This window comes from Poeciliopsis prolifica, unplaced genomic scaffold (genome assembly GCF_027474105.1).
Source record: "Poeciliopsis prolifica strain line A6 unplaced genomic scaffold, Auburn_PproV2 SCAFFOLD023, whole genome shotgun sequence".
Classification (NCBI taxonomy): Eukaryota; Metazoa; Chordata; class Actinopteri; order Cyprinodontiformes; family Poeciliidae; genus Poeciliopsis; species Poeciliopsis prolifica.
Window position 1 is genome coordinate 5,566,934 of NW_026562398.1, and position 22,870 is coordinate 5,589,803.

The 22,870-nt window shown below is 36.0% G+C and overlaps 2 protein-coding genes across 3 annotated transcripts; both read left to right on the forward strand.

The window, feature by feature from the left end:
* The first annotated feature begins 515 nt into the window (after nt 1–515).
* On the forward strand, nt 516–13,764 carry LOC129370423 (immunoglobulin-like and fibronectin type III domain-containing protein 1). The gene is made up of 28 exons (XM_055046401.1): nt 516–620; nt 1,639–1,718; nt 1,844–1,903; nt 2,737–2,859; nt 3,047–3,186; nt 3,288–3,387; nt 3,965–4,007; nt 4,097–4,268; nt 5,227–5,425; nt 5,584–5,856; nt 5,950–6,306; nt 6,482–6,592; nt 6,958–7,059; nt 7,201–7,326; nt 7,545–7,664; nt 7,922–8,035; nt 8,338–8,462; nt 8,598–8,739; nt 8,823–9,116; nt 9,732–10,028; nt 10,172–10,351; nt 10,458–10,586; nt 10,679–10,987; nt 11,110–11,195; nt 11,892–12,084; nt 12,158–12,454; nt 12,535–12,861; nt 13,618–13,764. The coding sequence occupies exons 2-28, from the start codon at nt 1,670–1,672 to the stop codon at nt 13,620–13,622; spliced, it is 4,473 nt and encodes a 1,490-aa protein (XP_054902376.1). The 5' UTR covers nt 516–620; nt 1,639–1,669; the 3' UTR covers nt 13,623–13,764.
* Nucleotides 13,765–14,734: 970 nt separating this feature from the next.
* Nucleotides 14,735–21,034, forward strand: zgc:66479 (uncharacterized protein LOC327541 homolog). 2 transcript variants are annotated; one of them, XM_055046404.1, is made up of 6 exons: nt 14,735–15,231; nt 16,762–17,237; nt 17,589–17,646; nt 18,637–19,065; nt 19,120–19,715; nt 20,548–21,034. In XM_055046404.1, exons 1-5 carry the CDS (start codon nt 14,953–14,955, stop codon nt 19,708–19,710), a joined length of 1,833 nt encoding a protein of 610 aa, XP_054902379.1. In that variant the 5' UTR covers nt 14,735–14,952; the 3' UTR covers nt 19,711–19,715; nt 20,548–21,034. The 2 variants fall into 2 exon arrangements, with proteins under 2 accessions (XP_054902379.1, XP_054902378.1); XM_055046403.1 differs by having other exon boundaries at nt 18,637–19,715.
* Nucleotides 21,035–22,870: the final 1,836 nt, after the last annotated feature.

Here is a 22,870-nt window from a genome sequence, read left to right on the forward strand (position 1 = left end):
AAAGTCAGCTTCATAAAAATGTAGAGGTTTACTAGCTACTAAATAGTTGTGAAGAACATAAATAACTGAAGTGGGATTTTGCTCCTCTATATTATTTTTATATAGTACATGCTCTTTGTTTGAAATCACATTATGTGGACACAGAAATGACAAAAAATGCATGTTTTTTTTAATGTAAATAATCAATTTGTTATTATTTTCAAAGATTAATGCTTTGCTTATGTAACCTAAACTCTTTATGAAAGACTTAAGAGTGACAACTGTGTTCAATTAAATCTAAAATGATCAATACAGCAATGGCAGCTCTCGTCTAAAGGTTTGTATTTTATTATCAGTAATTATTATTATTACAGACAAACCCAGCAGCAACCCCTCCCCACTCCTTATTCAGCTTTCCGTCCAAGACCCCTTAATCCCACCACTGTCCTCCTCACCCTCCCAACACTGTCTTTCTTAGCAATATAAGCCACCCGCATTCAGCATCAAACTGTCTCAGCAGAGGCAGCTTGCGGACTTTCAACCCAGAAACATCCACCCAAAGTCTGTAAAACCTAAGAGGCAGCAGATTTGTACCACAACAATCAACCTGTGAGGCAGTGTGAACACAGAGCTGAAAACAGGTGAGCAATTTATCTCTGTTTATACGCGACTATGTGTAAAATTATTTTAACAAGAATCAGATTTCTATTTAAAAATAGACTTCCGCTGTTTCATTCTGAGAGTTTATATTTCCAAACACTGAAGTCATGAAAAATACGGATCATCATCTGGCTGTTCCTATTTTTTAAGTGATATTTATCACCGAATGTTTCAGGGAAAAGCACTTTTAGTCTAGATCAGTTTAACTAGGTTATTTTGTTTGGTTGGTTTGGAATTAGATGAGTAGTTTTTTCTCTATTATAATTCTGATCAATTAAGTACCAGGAGATTACGTAACTTCATAGGATGGTGGTCTACAGCACAAGCTTTGCAGTTCTTTTGTGATTGTCACTTGTTTATATCATTCACTGCAGAAGTTAAAACATCCCTGCTATTGAAACCGATGTAATCACAATATTTTGAAATATACTTGTAATCTTTGGATTTTCTAATATTTATCAAAATTATTTGCCCTTTCATTGTCATGAACCCTAATCAATAAGCATTCACATAAAATTTAGCTTAGAAAAACTAAAGTACAACATGAAGAGGATGATAATAGTAAAACTGTGCAGTCCCAAATTAATTTTCTATTTCAAAACAGTGCACAAACTACATCCGTTTACACAGCGGAGACATTGATATTTGAGAGAAGTGTTTGGAGGGGAGGGTGTTTGGATTTTATATTTCATAAATTGTGATTAGTTAAAAAGGATCAATGGAGCAGAGCGTTTAGGCAAACTTTTAATCTAAACCACTGTGCTGCTTTTAGAGTCAGCACTGTACAAACTGTGGCCGATTTTAAAAACAGCTGCAGTTTTTATCTACAGTATTTTTCTCAGGGTACAAATCTTGTACATACTTACCACTACAGGTGAAAAGAAAGGTAAGAATTGTTTGAAATATGAATACGGAGCAAACACTATAATGAATGATAAAAATCTGCATTGTGCTAATTTTTGATTATATCTAGTGAAATCAATGTATTTTTATTTTCAGATCACATTTTGCTTTCTCAACTCTAGCCAAGATGTGGACAAGAGGCAGTAACTCGGGCCAGTTAGCAACCAGAACATCACGTACATTAGTTCATTTCATTATTATCCATATATAAATATAAATAATGTATCACTGCTGTTATTTCAGCGACAACATTCTGATATTATGTGATACATATTAATTTATCTCTGTTTACTCAATTCAGGTTTCTCCATGGTTCATCAGTACATTCTACGTTTTAATGAGGTGTCGGGCAACAAGTCAGGTGAAAATGAGTTAGCTGTTGTCTGTGTTACTGAAATACACTGTTTGCTTATTACTCATCATTGGTGTATTTTAAAGTCTTGAAGCAGAGACGTGAAAGAGTACCTTTACTGTTTTCGTTCTTGCCATCGCTAATCCCCAGATTGTTGGATCCCATAATAGAAATACACATTCATAGCCTGACTAGCCAACAGATCTGTTCATGCGTGATTAGAATATTAAATAAAACTCATACAGAATATGCTTATTGTAACACATACTAACTATACATGTGTTAACTTGTATTTCTAATGTTTTGTTTCTCTGTCTTTAGCTCAGCTTGTTGTGTTTGCTATACAAATTCTGAAGTAGAAAATAAAAACAGCAAATAGGACATATAAAGAACCATATAAAGAACACATTCAGGTTGTTAGGAACTGATGTTAAATATGGTTTATAAATGAACCTGAAAGAAATAAAAGATGAGCAGAAACCTAAAGTTGTAAATATACACAAGTAATTTCGACAGTTAAAAATAACACTTTTTCTTGCCTTTAAAATAAACTTATATTGATATTAGGAGTCAATTTTTTTTAAATGCATTGCATCTTAAAACATGATATATACCATTCAAAACAGGTAGTTGCCTGCACATGTTAGGAAAACATTTATGTGGACTTAAATCATCATGTTTTCTGCTATTTGCTGGTACCATAAAGGAACTCTGTTCAAGCAAGCAAACAAATAAAAAACATTATTTTTTCTCATTCATTTAAGAAGAAGGTGACTTGATTATTATTTGTTAAAACCCTTTTCATTTAATAATTCTCTCAACATTCTTTTGACTTCATTTAGCTGCAATCCGGAGGAGATCTAAAACCCCTGGAGTGATGATCACACAGTATGCAGCAACTTTACCCGAGGGTAAAAGTACTCCAGACTTCCAGTCCAAACCCATGCCAGTTTCAGTTAAGGAAGGTTTGTTTGTTTATGTGATGAAAAGCAATGAAGCTTATGTGTTTCCTGCAACTGTTCAGTCACATGAAATCAAAACAAAAGAAATATATGATTGAGTCATTGTGTTTTAACAATATGCTTTTCACCAAAACAAAGTTGAAATTAAAAAATGCAACAACAAATAAGATATTTTGAAAATGTCCTTTAGGAAATTTAGTCATTTTCAAGGCGATGGTGACAGGAGATCCAAAACCAGATGTTTCATGGAGAAGAACGAAAGGTAATCTGGCAGACAAGGAAAAATTCCAAAGGAAATATGATGAATCAACAGGGGAACACATTTTAGAGGTAACCGACTGAATGTGTTATATCACAGTTTGTCACAGAAACTGAGCAAAGCAGCAAGGTCTGAAAGAACTACAACATACTATGTCTATATGCATTTTCAGATTCATGAAGTGTCTGCAGAGGAGGCTGATACATACAAATGCTACGCTGTGAATGAATGTGGCAAAGCTGTCTGCACCACAACATTAAGCATAATTGATGGTAAGACTGATTTTCGAGTTAATGTTACTTTAAATTGTACACTGCCTAATGTGCACAATTAAGTCAAAATATAAACTCATATGAACTCATCTGTGATAGACTGTCAGCAGTTGGCAGCACCTCTGCAATGTGAATGCAAAAGCTAATAGTAGAGACTAAAAATAAAAAAAGAGTATCTTTAGATGTAAGTTTTAGGATGTAGTGTTTTAAATTGTACTAGTGTAGATAATATTGACTGAAAAAGAAAGATATTATTTAATGTCAATGACTTTTTAGTTCTTGAACTTTTTTTCATCACAACATGATTTTTTTGTGTGTGGATAGTGAAATCAAACTCAAAATAAATTTGTAGCAAATCATTATTTGAAAACATTCAAATTCAACAAGAAAGTGAAAACAGAAACCTACTGGTGGGCAGATTCTTTTTTTACATCACTGTGTTCAAAAAGTTCAAAGTGACTCAAAATATTTATGTTGTGTTAGTGTAGAAATGTTTGGTGCAGTAGCAGAAATTTAGATAAAAATAATAATAATAATAATAATGGATACAATTAGCAAATGTTTTGCTTCTGACCAGGTTCAACAATTCCTGAAGATTTCAGAAAGCTTTTAAAGAAAAGGTAAGCATTTTAAGCAGCTCAATCCTAATATGTCTCATGCAATATTGATTGCAATAACAGTGACATTCAATGTTTGCTTAATACTTTAGCAAATCACAGACAGCAGGTGGGGATAATGATGAAACTTTCTGGGATGCGATGATGAATGCTGACAGAAGAGACTACGAGAGCATCTGTTCTGAGTATGGCATAGCAGACTTGAACATGATTCTCAAGAAACTTGAAGAGAAAAGAAAACAGAATGGAAAAAACAAACAGAAGGTATAAAAATGTAATTTCTCAAATGCAACAATATTAATGAATGGCAATACATTTTCTTTTCATTTTAATGATCATAATGCCAATAAAAAAATACAACCTCAGAGCATTAGCTGTAAACTATTTCACCCAGTCAACAAAATCTGTGCTGCTGCCACAGCTGCCAACTTTCAATTAAGCTTGTAGAGAGAAAAGTTAGGCACCCATTTAAGGACCAGAAGTAATGGCCCGATTTGGATGTAATTTGGTACTTCTGCACGACCAGAGGTGAAAATGTAGCAGTGGTCGATAGAGCAGCTCTCTGGAGTGTGGCTAACAAATAAAATAAAATCACTTCTTTCCCCCTGATAACCGGGAAGAGATCTACAAGGTTTGCTGCAGCAGAGCACGCAGGATTAGAAAAAGGACAGACACACACTCTTCAAAATCTGTTTATCTTCGTGCAATCTGGAAAACACTGTCCATCCCTGAAATGCTGTACCTAAAACTGAAAAGCCGATTCCAACAGCTTTTCATTAACTGAACTGACATTCCGAAATCCTCCTCAACCTCCACTCATAACCATGCTATTTATTACCTTTGATAAGGGCTGATGAAACTTATTTTTGCATTTTAATTGCCTGTAATTCTTTTCCTCCATTCATTATATTTTTGCGTGCAATTTCTTCTAAACAAACCACATAGTTTCAAAAAGTTGATCATTTAAAATGTAATTCTAAATTAAAATGTAATTTACTATTTGCTGTAGTCATTGAATGATTACGATCCAAATCTGTTGCAGTTTCTTTAACTCCGACATCAACCCAGTGTTCTGTTTTCTATCCCAATCCAGGGTCATGTTTGAAAGTGTTAACATGTGAATGAAACCAATATACATGTCTGTGCTTGGCTAAGATGTGAATTTTAGATGAAACACAAACTACCAAATGCTTTTAACTCCTGTGCTTCTTCACTTAAACAGGATATTATCATTTCCTGTGACAATGATGCTAAAAAACAGGACACTGAGAATCTTGGGAAGAAAAACTACATCAGAAATGAAGGCACTGTGCAACATGACACAGGGATTCATATTGGGGATGTTGAAGAAGCTAACCGCCACAACAAGCATCTAACACTAGTTAATGCTGAAAAGGATCTGCTCCTCACAGAGTTCAAAAGTAAGTTCAGAAACAAAACGAGTTTGACACTGTTAAGAATTTAAAAAATATGTAGTCGCCTAATCACAATATATCAATACAGACCATCAATGACTGCACTGATATATGCAAGTTGAAAAGAAAGAGTTCAATTTCTTAAAGTGTCATTTTTCTTCTAGTTTCCAATGTGGATTTTGTGATCAAAATACAAGAGGTTAAAGCTGAAGAAAATGATGATGCTCTCTTTGAGTGTGTCCTAACACACCCTCTACCTAAGATTACATGGATGAGAAAAGGCATCCTCCTGGAAGAAGGGGAGAAGTACAACATAACTGTGTCTGACAACAAACTCATCCATGGGTTGCTCATCAGGGACTGCACAAAACTGGACAAAGGAATCTATTCTGCTGTAGCAGGGATTATTTCCTGCAGTGCCTGGCTGGTGGTAGAAGGTAAAAGGACAATCCATTAACAAATACCAATGTAATGTGGTCAGTGATTGGCTGAAAATGAAAACGTATTCGCTGTGCTTAACATGCTTGCAGATAAGCGCAACCTGACAGGTGATACTAAGAAAACTATCCGCAAGACTGCAAAGGCTGCAGGGGTTCAGGCAGACCTGGAAAAAATGGCCAAAGAGCAGCAAATAAAAGTCCAAGGAGAAATGGAGAAGATTTTAAAAGCTGTCAAAGAAAAATACTCAGAAGCAGAAAAACTGAAAGGAGAAACACTAACTGGTGGAGACAACTGCGGTGGAAGTAATAAGACAAGTAAAACACAGACGAAAAGCACAAAAAATGGCATTGTGACAACATTTGAGGATTCTGAGGTTATCATAGAAGAAGATGACCTAAAGAAGAAAAAACAAACCAAAGGTCATGTTGGTTGTAACATAATGTCAGGTAAAGTCTGTTTTTAACCTAAAAAATTCATTTCCACAACCTGCTAGAAACACTCTTGTAGAAATGGCTTTTTAGGAGAAATGCACAAAGTATTGTTGAGAACATTTACTTTACACAATTTAATTCATGCTTACTGATGGCTCAGTTAAGATTAACTGGTTTTCTTTGTTTAAAGAGAGGAAAAACATGAAAGATGCCCCTTTAACAACATTTGAGGATTGGGATGTGACAAGAGAAAGAGAGCAAGTGAGAGCTGGGGACCTAAAGAAGGAAAAACGAAGTGCAGGTCAGGCTGGTTTTTACCTGATGAATCAAGTCCTACAACCTGTTATAAGTGCTGTAAACAGTTCTTTTTAGTACAAAAACAAGTTATACTCTATTTCATTCACCTTATTTGATTTAGATCAGCAATATGTAGTTGATAGATGCCTAATTTAAAATCAACTGAATTTAAAGAGTGATCAGTCACATGTACTTCTGAAATATATTTGTTTAGATGATTAAACCAGAAATGCTTAAAGAAAAAAGAGACCAGATCTATCAATAACAACAAGAACATAGTGATGCATTTCATTTTTAATATTAGTAACTTTTACTTTACATAACACTGATTTCACAGCTAATTTGCCTCTCACATTTACTGTTCTTTAGATTCTATTGAAGGAGAGCCTTTTGAGGACAGTCAGGATCCTGGACATGGGAGTAATGTTTCAAACATACGGCAAGATCAAGAAGCAGAGCATGATGTAACCGGTGAGAAACATCTCATAAAAAGTAGAACCGCTCCAGAACTAACAACATAAAAATAGTTCACTTTTTATGGCATTTTCCTCTTGAGTGTGCATTGGGAAAAGTCCTTAAATATGCTTATATTATTGGTTTGTGTCTGTGCAGAGTTCATAGATCAATGGAATGATGTTGTCCAACAGCTGAATCAGTTCAGAGGAAATAAGAATTGCAACAAGTCACCAAGAAACAAAGAGAAAACAAACAATGAAGACTGGAAAGAACAGGCATCAGGTAAGAAAGGACATTAATATTAAAAAACTGACATATCTTTCAAATCACTATATTAAGATCATTTTAAATAACAAAATTCCTTTTTAGATTCCACTCTTGTAAGAATTGATTCTCCAAGTCTTTTTCAGACAATGAAAATTGACTATATCTTACGGCCAAATAGAACTGCAATACTTTTTGCTTGTGGATAACGTTTTGAAATAATATCTGACACACAGATTCAAATGAACAAGTAAGTGATGATGAACTAAACACTGAGGAGACCAAGGACTCTGCTGACCAAGGAAAGTACCAACAAAGTTTAAAGCAAAGCAAAAAGTCTAAACACGCAGCCAATGGTAAGAAGTACATTACTGCATAAAATTATTGTTTTGATTAAAAACGGCAGACCTTTTGGACCTTTGGGAATAATATGCTCTAAACACCAGTACAGACTTTGTTATTGCATGAGTAAAAAGTTGTATCAGCCAGTTTCATTAACATAAAGACAAAATGTCTAGGATTTGCTATATTTACATAAGAAAGCTACATCTTACTTAATCTGCCTAGTGGTTTGAAAACTAGGTAAATAAAATGTATTTGTGATTTTTAAAAGGCAAGTGTGTGTTTCCTGGAAAGCATGGTGAGGGTGACGAGACTGAAAATGTGAACCACTCTGCCAACCATATAAGGCGTAAAAGACAAGACCTGGTTACAAATTCAATTACTGGTGAGTAATCAATTAGTTACATGCTATAGGTTTCTCTGTACATTTCTTCGTGTGTTTTGGTGATCAGTCCACTGTGCACATGTTCCTTTTTTCTGCTTTTAACACATCAATTTTCAGTGAACCAAATTTACTTTTTGGCTGATGTATCCAAACCACTAAGAAGTGTAATGTTCAATAGGGTCATGCTATTATGCATTGTCAGTATATTTGCTTGAAAGAAAAGATATACAGGAACCAATATTTCAGTCACTCCAATTTCTTATGACATGATGATATAAAAATAAACTCACCTCTGTCTTTAGATCCAGGGGTTCAGTTTATCTGGGGTTTATCAGATGTCGATGCAATAATCCATGAGAGTGCTGAGTTAATGTGTAAGCTCAGCAGGGAAGACTGTGAGGGAGTCTGGTTCAGAGATGGAAAACAGGTTTGTCATGAAAGTCAAATTCATCTTTTTTTGCCACAGAGTAATTGTCAGTTTACACTGTGTTGTTTCTTATATTAAATACTGTTCATTGCGTTGCTTGAGATATTTTATGTGTTAAATATTAAACCCTAACAGATTTACCCAGATGATAATGTGTCCATCACTATGGAGGGACCCATCCATAAATTAGTGATAATGAAATGCAGTGAGGACAACTCAGGAAAGTACCGCTTTGAAGCAGATGGTCGTAAGACAGAGGCAATGTTGAGCATCCGAGGTTTGTGTATTCATCAAGGAATTAAATAAATGATTAATAATGTCAAAGAACTAAAATGATCTAAACTGGATCTATATTTTTAGATCCTCCAAGGTTTGACCCAGAAGACCTCAGTGCTTTCACCAGACCTTTAACAGTTAAAGTGGGACACAATGCCATCTATAAACTCCAGTTCATTGGCCACAAACCTTTAAAAGTTCAGTGGTACAAAGACGGTGATGAGCTGAAAGATGACAACAGTACAATGATAGAAAGATCTGCGAGTCACACTCGCTTACTCCTGAGCAGATGCCAGAGAAGAGACACTGGAGAGATCAAGATAAAGATAAAAAATGACCATGGCTTCACTGAGGCAGTTTCACAGCTTATTGTGCTTGGTAAGTGACTTGTGACAGTTTAGACATCAAAGAGTGGGTCTACTATTTTAATATGAAGCAGATTCTAGATGTCGGGCAATTTAGGTTAAAATGACATGAGCAGGCTGTTAACACTGTATTTTTTGAGGGTCAAAGTGAGGTTTCTAAAACTTGAACTAGACTTTAGCAAAAATCTTGTCACAAACACATGTCAGATCGCCCAGGAGTAAATTTCACTGCTAATTGTTTCTAAGACTAAAAGTCAGAAGTTAGTTTGTCATGAGTCAAGCAATGTTTTCTTATCTGTAATTCAGTAGAATGTTAAGTAATGTTTGACTAATTGCTGCTTATGAATGTACTATTTCTGGAAAATATGGCTGTATCTGCCGTAGATGTCCTTCCTACAGCAGAATGCATTAATTGAATGTTAGGTCATCTGTCCTGTCACAGATCTGAATATACTTTCAAATGGTAGCTCTTTGACTAATACATTGTTTTCTTACAGTTTGGTCCCTAGATTTGATAAAAAGAAATGTGTCCCAGAACTAACTCTGCATATTTGCCTCTACAAAATGCAATTTTAATCCCTTATTCATAAACTGTGAAGAGACTTCATAAAGCTTTTTTATGATTCAGACAAGCCATCCCCACCCCTGGGGCCTGCAGAGGTTACTGAGAGTTCAGCCTTATGCGTTGAATTCAAGTGGCGTCCCCCAAAGGATGATGGCGGATCACCAGTGACTAACTACATATTGGAGCGTCAGCAAGTGGGACGAAACACCTGGAAGAAAATAGGTGAAATACCAGGTGTGCCCATGTATCGTGACACAGATGTGGACCGTGGGAGAAAGTACTGTTACCGCATCTGGGCTGTAACTTCAGAGGGAAAGAGCGAAGTGATGGAGACAGATGAAATGCAAGCTGGAAAATTTGGCAAGTCAAAACAATGTTGGTGATGTTTGTGAAATGTGCTAAAATCTGAAAAGAATTTCAGCAGTAATAAGAAACGAGCCTTAGTTGCATCTAAGTAAAGCTTTAGCTTCACGTGATTTATGTTTTGTTTCTGAACACTTCAGCTTTTCCAGGCCCTCCAGCACCTCCCAAGGTAGTCAGTGCATTCAATGACTGCATCAACCTTTCATGGTCTTCCCCATCTAGCACTGGAGGGTCACGTCTTCTGGGATATATTTTAGAGAAGCGCAAGCAGGGAAGTAATCTTTGGACTTGCGTTAATGCACCAGATGAAATAATAAAAGGTATTCTTATATATTTATTTACAGCATCTGGAAATGGTATGAGTGTCTGCAAATGAGTATGTCTGTTTTATTATTTCATTTTTGTTTGCTTTAAAATGACTTCTAGAGAAAAAGTATGCTGTGACAGATGTTGTGGAAGGTATGGAATATGAGTTCAGAGTTTGTGCCATCAACCTCTCAGGAGCTGGTGAATTTAGTAATGCATCAGAGTTTGTTTTTGCAAGGGATCCTAAAAGTAAGTATCAGAAAAAATTATTAAAGAACTGAATACGATAAAGAATGTGCATGCATTGAAAATACAATCATATTAATCCTATATTTGTCTAGAGCTTCCAGGTAAAGTAACAGGCCTGAAGGTGACAGAAACATCGTACACCAACATGGTTGTGACTTGGACAAAACCTGAAGACAAACCAGGCATACAGGACGAAGCAAAAGGATATTTTGTGGAGATCCGCCAGGCAGATTGCACAGAGTGGTGCCGCTGTAACAGCAGCCCCATTATCATGACTTCCTTTAATGTGAAAGGCCTTAAGCCTATGGATATGTATTGGGTGAGAGTCATTGCTATAAATGATGGAGGAGAAGGCACACCTGAGGAGCTGCCAAACTATATTCTTGCAATGCCTTTGCCTGGTATGTCAACAAAAAGCAATAATTTACAGTACATGATTTCAGCTCTTCTGATGCTTTTAATTTTTGCTTATTCTGTTTATTCTAAATATAAACTGAAATTGATTTTGTTGTTCTCAATAAAGTGAGACCAAGGTTCACAAACAACAAGATGAAGAGTTTCATGGTTGTGAGGGCAGGGAACTCTGTCAGGATAAGGGTTAACTTTGAGGTAAGTTTGACTCAAGTGACTGATCTGAGTCTGAGCAAAAATATACATATTTTTTTATAATTAGCATGCTCGCTTATAACAAATTGTACCTTGTAAAAGTATTCACATCCCTGAATCATTTTCACATTTTGTTATCTTACAACTCTAAACTTCAATGTATTTAATGAGGATTTTCTGTAATAGATCAAGGAAAAGTATAATTGTTCTCAATTTTGACAAAGAAAAAATAATGTAAAGTTTAAAAAATTTGTAAAGAAAACACTTTGTAGTAATGTCTTCATTTGTAGCTGTGTTATGTGGTATACTTCTGATAGATGATAGCTTGTCAGTTTAAGTGTATGGCCATATCTTGGTAGGTGTACACTTGTGCAATATTGTTCATTGAATGACGAACTGAAAAATTATCCAACACTCAAGCTCAGGATATTGTTTTTACCTAATTCTACTCAAACTTCACAAAACTTTGCACCTGCCTCTTGTGTTCCTTAGTCTTCACATTGTACAGATTGTACACAGTCTAATTGCAAATGCATGGCACTTTATTGATTTTTCTCATGCTCTACTTTGTTGTGTTGATCTAGCACATAAAACTCCTATAAAATAAAGTCTATCCTTGTAACATGATAAAATCAGAGAAGGTTCAAAAGTATCAACACTTTTTGAAAGCTCTGTATAATCATGTTTTCTTATAAACAGGCTTCCCCTTGGCCAGAAATTAGATGGTTAAAAGACAACGTGCCGGTGATGAAGCGTGTTACAATCAGTAACTCTGACAGCTCATCTCAGCTGCTGATTCCCACCTCTGAGCGCTCAGATTCGGGCATCTACTCTGTCTTGGTGAAAAACATTGTTGGACAGGAAACTTTCAGTACGGAGGTTAGGGTAACAGGTAAAACTGTATTTTCTGTGAGTTTTGGCTTATGTGTATGACTTCGGTTATATAAGGAAAACTCTGTTTCCAGATGATCCAAAGCCTCCTGGACCAGTGGAACTGGAAGAAAGTGTTCCTGGGACTGTGACTGTGATCTGGCAACCTTCTCCTGATGAGAAGCGTGATGATCGTCTCCACTATTCAGTGGCTAAACTGGAATCTGCCAAGCACACATGGACCACAGTGGCTGATAGACTCTTCAATAACAGGTTCACAGTTTGCAACATTATGCAAGGGAGGGAATACCATTTTCGAGTGTATGCCAAAAATGACATGGGAATATCAGCACCATCAGAATCCCCTACCTGGGGGATGGAAAAGAAGAAAGGTGTGTTATTTTTAAATCTTCTGATTCAAATGAGTTAACTTTACGAAAAACACACTAACTCTATCTCTAATCTCCTGCAGAAAAAATGGTGATAACCGAACCAACCAAAAAGGACTGTGATCTGCGATGTGCTCCAGCTTTCATTGTACCTTTGAAGCCTCAAACTGCAACAGTAGGCTATGAGTGTTGTATGAGCTGTGCAGTGAAGGGAGACCCTGCAGCTCGAGTCACGTGGTATCGAAACCACGTCAGCATAAACACAGATACCAACTACTACATCTCCAACACATGTGGTGTCTGCTCCTTGCTGATACTTCATGTCGGTCTGAAAGACATAGGAGAGTATAAAGTCGTTGCTGAAAACAGCTTAGGACGAGCTGAATGCTCCACAGTGCTCAGTGTCAGAGGTAAGACTGAAGCATGGCTGAACTTGCATTTCTTGTAAAAAATTACACACATTAGCATGCTAGGTGATTCTGATGTCCTTCCCAAATCTTTCCCTTTTTTGGAGCTATAATCTACATTGACGAACAAGCTGAAATATTTCCTGTGAGGGGTTGTAAAATTGCTAAAAAAAAAAAAAAAAAACTAAGGACATATTTTCCTATTAACAGCTCTCTTCAGTTTGCCCCACAGACCTATTGTTGTATTCAGGTCAAGACTGGCAACTTTCTATCAGAAGCCTGAAGTTTTAGCACTTCAGGCTTCTGAAGTGCTAAAACCTTGTATTTGAGAATATACAAATTTGTTTCAGCAAAATTGATTGTTCATCTTTCAGAATACACTTCCGTCTTACCACCTCTTCTCATAGCCCAATGATGGCAGGTTCTTGACTCACTCCTACCGAGCATAAACTTAAATATGGTGGTAACTTTTTTAACACAATTTTACTCGTAGTTATAAGAAGGTTGGCATACTTGTGCAACCATTTTATTTAAAGTTTCTATTTTTTCCTTTAAACAGTTTTAGATTGTTTTTTTCAAATGGGTTGTACAGGAAATGTGTCACATTGAGGGTAAAAAGGTTCTAAAATTTATTTTGGTTTAAATTTTTCAAGTCATTAAAACCTAGTATTTTAACAGGATTATGTAAACTTTTCATGTCAACAATACATTCAAACTAGTAAATGTGAGTTAATTATGGTGTTATCTGTCTCTATACAGAGTGAAGAAGTTGAAGACACCGATATTCAAAGGTCATTTGTATATCATGGGAAGATGAGAATGAATGTGATACACTGAAATAATGTGGATTCAATTCTAGCTTTGGAAATAAAGCCATTTCAATAGTAAAGCTTTCAGTTTGTGACATTCTGTGGATCAATAAATGTTTATTGTCTTGCCTGTTGTCTTTTATATTGAATTTTTCAAATACAATGGCTCAGGAATATTTAAATAAGATTTGTACCTTTAACAATACATTAACAAAGCCTTTACTTTGTTTTTGTGTTTTTCTTTGTTTTTAGTCCAAAGGAAAACTTTGTAAAACATTCAAAAAGCCTGAACTTTAATTTAAGTTCTTCTGACCTTTTAATAGATCAAAGTCCACATCTAAATCTAAACAAAAATCTGAATTGAAAATTAAAGTCCACACACTGTCTTCCTAATCTGATTGAACATCCGGTATGTTGCACGAGGATGGGTAAAAATTTCAGCCACTCCATTTAAAAGGCAGATGTATGACATGAGTATGATATATCGAAAGGTATAAATCTAAATCTAGCTTCTTTCACTAAGACATAGTCTATAGGAACACAGTTGTTATCCTATGTTAGCCTTTCTCCGCTCTGTGCTCTTCAGCCTGTACGGCTCAGATTCCCATAGATCAGATGGCAACAAAACCTGCAGCTAATTTCTAACAGACATTTTGCTTGAGCCTGTAAGAGACTTTCATATTTTAATTGACCAAATTTATATTGAAAATAAATAATAAAAAACCTTGTAATTTAGGACAAAATCAAACATGTTTTAGTCCAAATACTGTGACTTACACTAAATTTCAAAAAGGGCCTTCAAAATAAAATATGACAAACCAATAAGAAGACAGTCTGTTCACAGTTATTACTAATAAAGATTAAAATATCATATGGATTTTTTTCCAGCTGTGCAGTATTTTTGATTTATTTATTGATTGATTCTCAAGAGAATAAATGTCTACTTTCAAAGGTCATAGAGCTCGCATGGTTGTGCTCATAAATAGCGCCATACTCACGGTGAGCAGCGCACGTGGCGGGGGGTCAGCCACTCCCAGGCCTCGCGACCCCCCTCTTCATTCCGAACAGGCAAAATCGCACCGCTCTATCACGCCTCCTTTTCTTCATGCGACTCCTCTGTGCAGCTTATCGGTTCCGCTGCGGCAATTAGCCCCGGTCCGTTTCCACAGCGTCTGAAGTTAATCAGGGCTCCCGCCGCGGCTCGTCTCTGTTTGACCCGCAGTTCTGTTTGGATATCACCTCTGTGCCAGACTGGAACACAGTGTCCTTGATATAAAGGGGAAGAATGACAGCCAAGCACCGAAAGGGGAAAAGCAACCTCAAACAAGAGGATAACTTTTTTAAAAGTGAGCTCCTGGAAACAGAAGTTCGCCCTGGTGGGAAGAACCACACTCCTCTGCTGGTTTTAGCTGCGGTCGTGGTGTTCGGCTGGGTCGCCGGTGCATGGTTCTTTTTCCAGCAGCACCTAACTTTAACTGACCTAACGGACAACGTCATGGGCATTCAGGTGAAAATAGCCAAACTGCAGTCTTCTCACGAGGAGCTGAGGCTGTCAAATACAAAGGTAAAAACTTAATATAGCTACTTAAAGTCTCTGCTGGAGCCCTCCTTGATCCAACTTGCCTTTAATAATGACCTATTTAATGAATGAGCTGCTGTTTAAAATAAATGTTTCTGAAAATAGAAGAACAGCCCTTAGGGCACTTACAATCTTTAAGTTGCAGTGAAGAAAGCTAAAATATGTAGGACTATATCAAGTTTCAAAATGCCGGGAGTTTGCGTGAGCACAAAACGCTATTTCCAACAGACACGCAACTATTGATGTTTGTCTTTATCAAAAATTTATATTGTCAAAATTGTCAATGGAAATAATTCTACTACATTATTCAACAGAACAAACCTAAAGCAGGGCAGCAGATGCGCAAACTTCATAAACAAGATTGCAAAGTGCCAAGACTATATTTAGAGACGGGTTTCTGATACCAAACAACATTGTTTGCAAACTTTTATGCAGAATGTGTGAGTAACAACTAATCAGAAAGGTGGGAAATAAAATTACTAAAATAATAATGTCAGAATATGCATATATATGTATAAGGTAGTAAGAATCTACCAGCTCTGTTGTGTCATGGCTGCTGCAGGCTATATTTCTCTGTACTATGAGAAGTCCAAAGGAAAGACCTCTCTGTGGAAACTTTGCACGCATGAGGCTCAGTCTTTTCAGCGAGTCTTCTCTGTATGAACAGACTTGGGGATATACACATTTTCAGATATATGTTCATCCATGTTTTCAGAAATTACAAAGCTTGTTTTACCATGACCCAGATGATCTCTATGAACCAATTTTTTAGATTTTGGTTTTGTGACTAGTAGATTCAATGTAAGAACAGCTCATCTAACAGTAAGCTGAATACATTACAGCAAGGCTGCTCTTTTTAATCCTTTTGAAAAGTCAACATTTTCAAAGGGCATTCTGTATTGAAAAATTTGGGGAACTTTTTGAAAAACTTGAAGAAGTACACATGGTAGACCTAATAGTGCAGATCATGCTAGATGGCAACACACGATGCCAAAGGCAGAATTTAAAGTACCTTCTTTAGACATTTTATTTTTGTTTCAGGACTTCATGTGAAATCAGGTTTACCTGTAGAGTTGTTTTGGTCTCAGGCAGTGAAACAAATTATTGATCAAGGCTGTTTTAAGCTCCTTTATAGTTACAATAAATTACTTAATTTAACATGCATGAACAGTAAATATGAACCGTTTTGCTCTGATCTATTAAGTAGGACACAACTAAAACTTATTTTGAGTGGATCTCATAGCGTAAATTTGTGATCCTAAAACAAATCTGTGTTTTGAAGTCTGCAAACAAAAGTTTGTTTGTCTTCTGAAGGAGTTGATTAGAAATATATATTTTTTGCTTAGTTGGGTTTACATTATCTCAGTTCATGACCTAAAATTTTTTACAACTCTCCAAAACCTTCAACTGCTTTCAACTCTCTTCTCATTTCCTTAGCATTCTTTTTAGCTATTGTGGTTCATGAAACTTTTAATGTTTTAGTTATTTAAGACTATGCATCTCTGTTCATTGCAGCAACATGTTTCAGAGAACGTGAACACACGACTGGCTTCATTGGAGGAGTCTTATGCACTGACTCAGAAACAGGTGGGCATGGCCTTGGCTACGGCTGAGCAGCTGAAGACGTCCGACCTCCCTGCTCAGGTGCTGTCCTTGCACACTGAGATGAAAACCCGTCTGGCAGAAGTGCAGCAAGCCACCGTGTCTCTGGAGCAACTGAGCCACCTGCAGAGCATGCTGACGGGGAAGAGCGTGGAGATTGAGGACATCAGGATGCAGATAGCGGGTTTGGCTGCTTTGACCAGTGAACTGTCCCACAAGGTTGAGGACTTGTCTTTGAACTTTGCTGAAGCTGAATCAAAGATGGAAGAAAAGATTGCCCAGATTACCACAATGACTGCTACATTGGATGGAGAGACCAGTGAAGTCTTGAAACTGAAAAATCAACTGTATACTCACCAGGCACAGCTGGTGGAAATGGCTAATCTCAGGTAAATTTTGAAAAAAAAAGTGCAGCTTTTAGAGAAGTTGAGAAATCTGCTTCCTTCCTCTCACCCAGAATTTTATTGACTTAGTCAAAGCCTTATTTTCTATCACAGTGCATGATTTGCTTATTTCTCTAGTCCAGTGTTGTGTTCATGTTGTGAGGCTGCCCTGATCTTTGTCAGCATGTCTGTGGTGCAGCAGAGTTTTGAAGTTGATTTGCTCGCCTTACTTTACATTTTTGTTAAATGAGCATTTTTGGAAAATGGCATTTTATGATTCACACATTTTTAGAAAGTGTAGTCTATTATCACCAACACTGACAACAAGTCTGATAATGGAATGCTTGGATATTTCAGAGCGTTCCTTGAAAGTAAAGAGTCCCAGCTGTCTCTGACGGCCAGTGAAGAGGAGCAGGTAAGCACAGTACATCCTAGTGTGGATAAATATAGCCTGCCCTCTATTCTCAAGATTCTCATCTTAGGAACATAGAAACATAATACTCAAGTAACCATTTGACAAGCCAATGTATGCTTGTGCTTCTGTGGTTCTCATTTTTTATTCTTTTTTGGCACTGATGCAGTTCCGTGAAAAAAATATTCAAATCCCTTGAGCTTTTACTATTTGTCATCTCACAATCATAAATGTCAATGCACTATTGGAATTTTTGATGACAGACCAACACTAAGTTGTGCATAATGGCCAGAAATAAACAGAGCTTTTAAACATTTTACTCATGCTCTTCTTTAATATGGCTTTCATGGAAAAATAGAAAGATTTGTTGATCAAAAGCCGTAAATGATTCCATTTGTAGTTTGCGACAAGGTAAGGACACATAAAATCTTTGAAGCAACTTTTGAACTTAAGTTGCAATTGAAGAAAAATATTGTTCTGGAAACAATAGACTCGAGGGCTACATAGAAATGCACACCACACTTCATTTGTAAAGAAAAAAAGATAAAATGGATATTCTGAAGAGGTCCAAATACATTTTACAAGTACCTTTTGTCTGTACAAGCAAACACAGTATTGTTTTAAATTGAAGATGAATCAGATTCGTGCTCATATAAACATGCATAGCTTACCAATTTAGCAAATTTTACAGTTCCAGAAATGGTTGGCTTTTAGGAGATTAACCTTGAGAATTATGCCAGAACAGACTTGACTCACACAGAGACAATTTCCATGGTCTCCTTACTATTTCTGTACTCAGCCTGTAGGGAGACGTTAATGAGATTTTTATGTCATTAATTTGCGTAAAATAATTGCTTGGTATGGCTTCACATTCAAACTACAGTCAAATATAATTTCTGAGTCACTACAATCCCATCTTATTGGCCAAGTATTTAGGTGCTACTGCTCTACAGACTTGTCATGTGAAGTAGCACTGCTTTTGTCTTGTCTTAGCCTCCTGCTGAGTATCTTGAAAGGAAAGAGGCAGATGACGCTGAAGAAAAAGCAGTGGCAGAGGATGAAGAGGTTACTGATGAAGAAGAATTGGTTGCAGCTGATGATGACGAAGACGTGGCTGAAGCTGCTGTGGAGAAAATGTCAGCTGCAGAAACTGAGGAAGAAGACATTATGGCAGCTGAAGAGGATCGGGTAGCTGAAGCAAATGAGGATCAAGTAGCTGGCACAACTGAAGAAGAAAAAGAGTCTTCAGAACTTGATGAGAAGCAAATAGATGAGGAAACAAAACTTGATGAGGAAGAAGAGGAGGCTGCAGAACATGATGAGGAAGAAGAGGAGGCTGCAGAACATGATGAGGAAGAAGAAGATGCTGCAGAACGTGACAAAGAAGAGCAGGCTGCAGAACATGGTGAGGAAGAAGAGGATGCTGCAGAACGTGACAAAGAAGAGGAGGCTGCAGAACGTGACAAAGAAGAGGAGGCTGCAGAACATGGTGAGGAAGAAGAGGAAGCTGCCGAACCTGAAGATCAAGAGGCTACCAAAATCGAGGAGCAATTGAAAGATGTTGTCAAATCTGAGGAGCAAGTAGAAGAGGCTGCTGAACCTGAAACTGAAGACCAGGTACCTGCTGAGAAAGATGAAGCTCCCACAACTGAAGAAACAGAAGAGGTACCTGCAGCACCTGGAGAGGAAGACACAGAAAAAACTCCAGAAGACTCACTTCCAGCTGCTGAAGATGCACATGAAGAATATGCAGCAGCAGATGAACAACATTCATCTCCTGTGGAGCAGAAAGACAGAGAGATGGAAGTAACCACTACTGAAGAGGAGGGAAATGACACAGAGCGCGAAGAGTTGATTGCTGGGTCAGAAAGTAAGACAGATAGTGAAGAAAAAGTTCAGGAGGAATCGACAGTCCTAGAGGAGAAACAAGAGGGAGAGACAGAGGAGATTAAAAATGGCAAAGTAAAAGAGATGACTGAAAAACACCAAGAACTACCAGCTGAGGAGGAGCCACAGGAGGTAGAAGAAGACGAGTTTTCGGAAGAATTTGCTTTTCTAGAAAAATGAAGCAAGTAAGAATACCACTTTTATGTTTGATAAATTTATTTATTGGACTCAGTGAATTGAAAATCTGATGTAATATTATTCACTCCTTGAACATGTTCATATTTATCATGTTAGGTGTCCAAATTAATTGTTTTATGTGACTGACCAACACAGTACGGTTGAATGTTGAATTGGAAGGAAATAAATATGAGGCTTTCAAAATAACATTTTTACAAGTATGCCATTATTTTATTACATTAAAAAAAAAAGTTTTGTACTAGCTCTTTAGAAAAAATGCTCAAGGAAATTCAGAATTTCAGCTTTTTTTTTTTTAAACCACAGAAGTTTTTATTTTCCTTTGTATTTGGCTCCTTTCATCTTCCCTGAACCTGCTAAAGGAAAAACTTACGCACTGCACCATGAAACAGGGCTTCTAATGACTTTCCTTAAAAAATGTCATGTTTTACTTTTGTCTTAATGATGCTTTTTATTCACTGGATTCCTCTAAAAGAACTCTGATACCTTCACAGAGCAGCTGTAATATTATTGAGATTAAATCGGATAAAAGTGAGTGTTCATTTAATAGATGATCCCTGGAATCAATTACTTTAATTGGATGTGATTTGGCTATATTGGAGTGAAGGAAATATAAATGCAAGGTCACCCTTTTAATTTTTTTTTTAAATATAATATTGAAAACCTTGTTTTGTTTTGTGTTGGTCTGTCACTTGAAATTGACTAAAATGATAATGAAAATGTTTGGGTGTGAATATTTTTGTGGTAAGACAGACACTGAGACTACTATTGAGAACATGTCCCTTCTGTTTCATTTCTTATGTAATCTGATCTTTGTTACAGGGCGTGGCTGATAATTCCTTTTTTTTTGTTGGTATGCTGAAGAAATCCACCAAGAAGAATGGAAACTTTTTCAGACTGTCTACATCAGGACAAAATGCTGTTTTTTTTTTGTTTTGTTTTGTTTGATGACAGATGACATTTGGAAGGCCGACCAAATCAGACTGCAGTGGGCTGGAGTTTAAGTGAAACTAAAAACATCAGAAAGATGAAATTTAGTTTTTTTTTTCTTGTTTTTTTTTTTTTATCTTTACCTCTATAACAATGTCAAAAGCCTTAATTCATAACAGAGTCACCTTTTCAAAGAAAATGATCCACTCTTCATAAGTCCCACTTTTCCCATCGTGCCTCTGCACAAACTGAAAGATTTAACCAAGTAACATAAGAAGCCACTGCATCGGCTTTTTCAGTGCAATAAAACTTTGTGGCTTTCTCTCTGTAATTCAACTGACAAAGTGGGAGTCATCTATTATATGAATTCATTATACACAGCAAGCATTTATTTCTGCTATGTTTTATAATTAAAACATAGCTAATGAGAAATATATATATATATATATATATATATATATATATATATATATCTATATATATATATATATATTTTTTTTTTTTTTTTTTTTTTTTTTTTCTTTCTTTTTTCTAAAACTGAATTTGGGTTCCCAACCATCAAACTTAACAGGATTAAATACTTGAAAAATATCAGTAAAATTAGTCTAATAAAATAGTGGAATTGATTGTAAAGTATTGACATTGAAATTATTTATAATACTAAGATGTACATGTATAATTCAAGCTAAATTAATATTCTCAAGATGGTCAAAAACAAGTAGATCGACTTATTTCGTCATCAGTATTTTATAATATCATACTCATAATTTAGTTTACAATGGGAGGATTTACGCTCAGAGTGAATACTATTTCATGCAGCCTTTAAATGGCACAGAGAAGAAGCTCAGGGACAAATCATTCTGCACATAGATGGCTATACGGTCATCGCTGATCTATAGCAACATTATGATGCCTAACATAAAACACACTTGAACAAAAAAAAGAGCCGAAGGTTTTGAACAGATTTTGGTGTAGAAATGAGCTGGTATGAGGCCAGTGCAGAAAAAAAGGTGACACTACATCAAGTAGGTTAACCACTTCAATTTGCTATGCCATATCTTTATAGTGTCAGACATTAATTAAAAATATGTCCTGGGTAATAATATTTAAAGGAATATGAAACGATGGTTTTCATGGTTCCTTTGATTGCCGTCACAAATCTCCTTTGCTGTATATGTATTGGAAGTATAGCCACATCAGACTTTTTCAGAACTCATCAGGAAAAGCCTATTGATACTGTGAATCCTCATATGTCAGTTATTGTTTGCTGCACACTCTAATAAGGTCAGAATATGTTACTTTGTGAATTTCTACTGAATCTGTATTGTTTTCCTTTGATATGGTTTCTGTTAATGTATGTCAGTCCCCCTGTAGTTAAAATAAACCATCTTTCCTTTCCTTTTGTATACTAAATGTAGTGCTTTTCTATCACATTCATATGCTGATCTGATTGACATTAGATTATTAGTACATAGTTAAGAGTGCCTCATCTGAACATTAACACTTAGACTTGGGTTTTGGAGGTCCATTTTCCCAAGCTAATAAGCTCTGGGGATTCACCAAACATTGGTTAATTATGAAAAATGTGGAAATATTTATTTCAGACCTCTGAAAGCTGGTAATACTTATTCAACACAGATTTTAGAGTTATTTGTTTTGAAATCTGGAGTTGTTTGGAAATGTCACAAACACTGTTTATGACAGAGCCACCGGTTTTCTCTTCGGATTGATAGTAAGCTTATATTGATTTAATTAGCCAAATAAATCCTTTCAAACAAATGCATGAAGATGTAGTCAGCCATAGCTACAAGAAACTGACAGCATTTGAAGAGACAACATTGTTACTGGAGCTTAATCTGTTCTAACCCAGGTACTGGTAATTTTGGAAGTGGAGGTATGTGTATGTATGTGACATACATATCTACTGCTAAATATGGTTCATTGTCTATCCATGCATCCGTCCATAGATATATAATTGAATGCATATATTTGAGTAAGCTACTGCAAACACTACCCCTGCACAATATGTTATAAACCACATTTAGTAGCTTCATTTTTTTAAATTTTATTTATATATATATATATATATATATATATATATATATATATATATATATATATATATATATATATATATATATATATGTGTATATGTATAACTGCTATGTTTTTATTTTTCTCCAAGTCAAGTGAGCATCAAAGAATATTTTATATT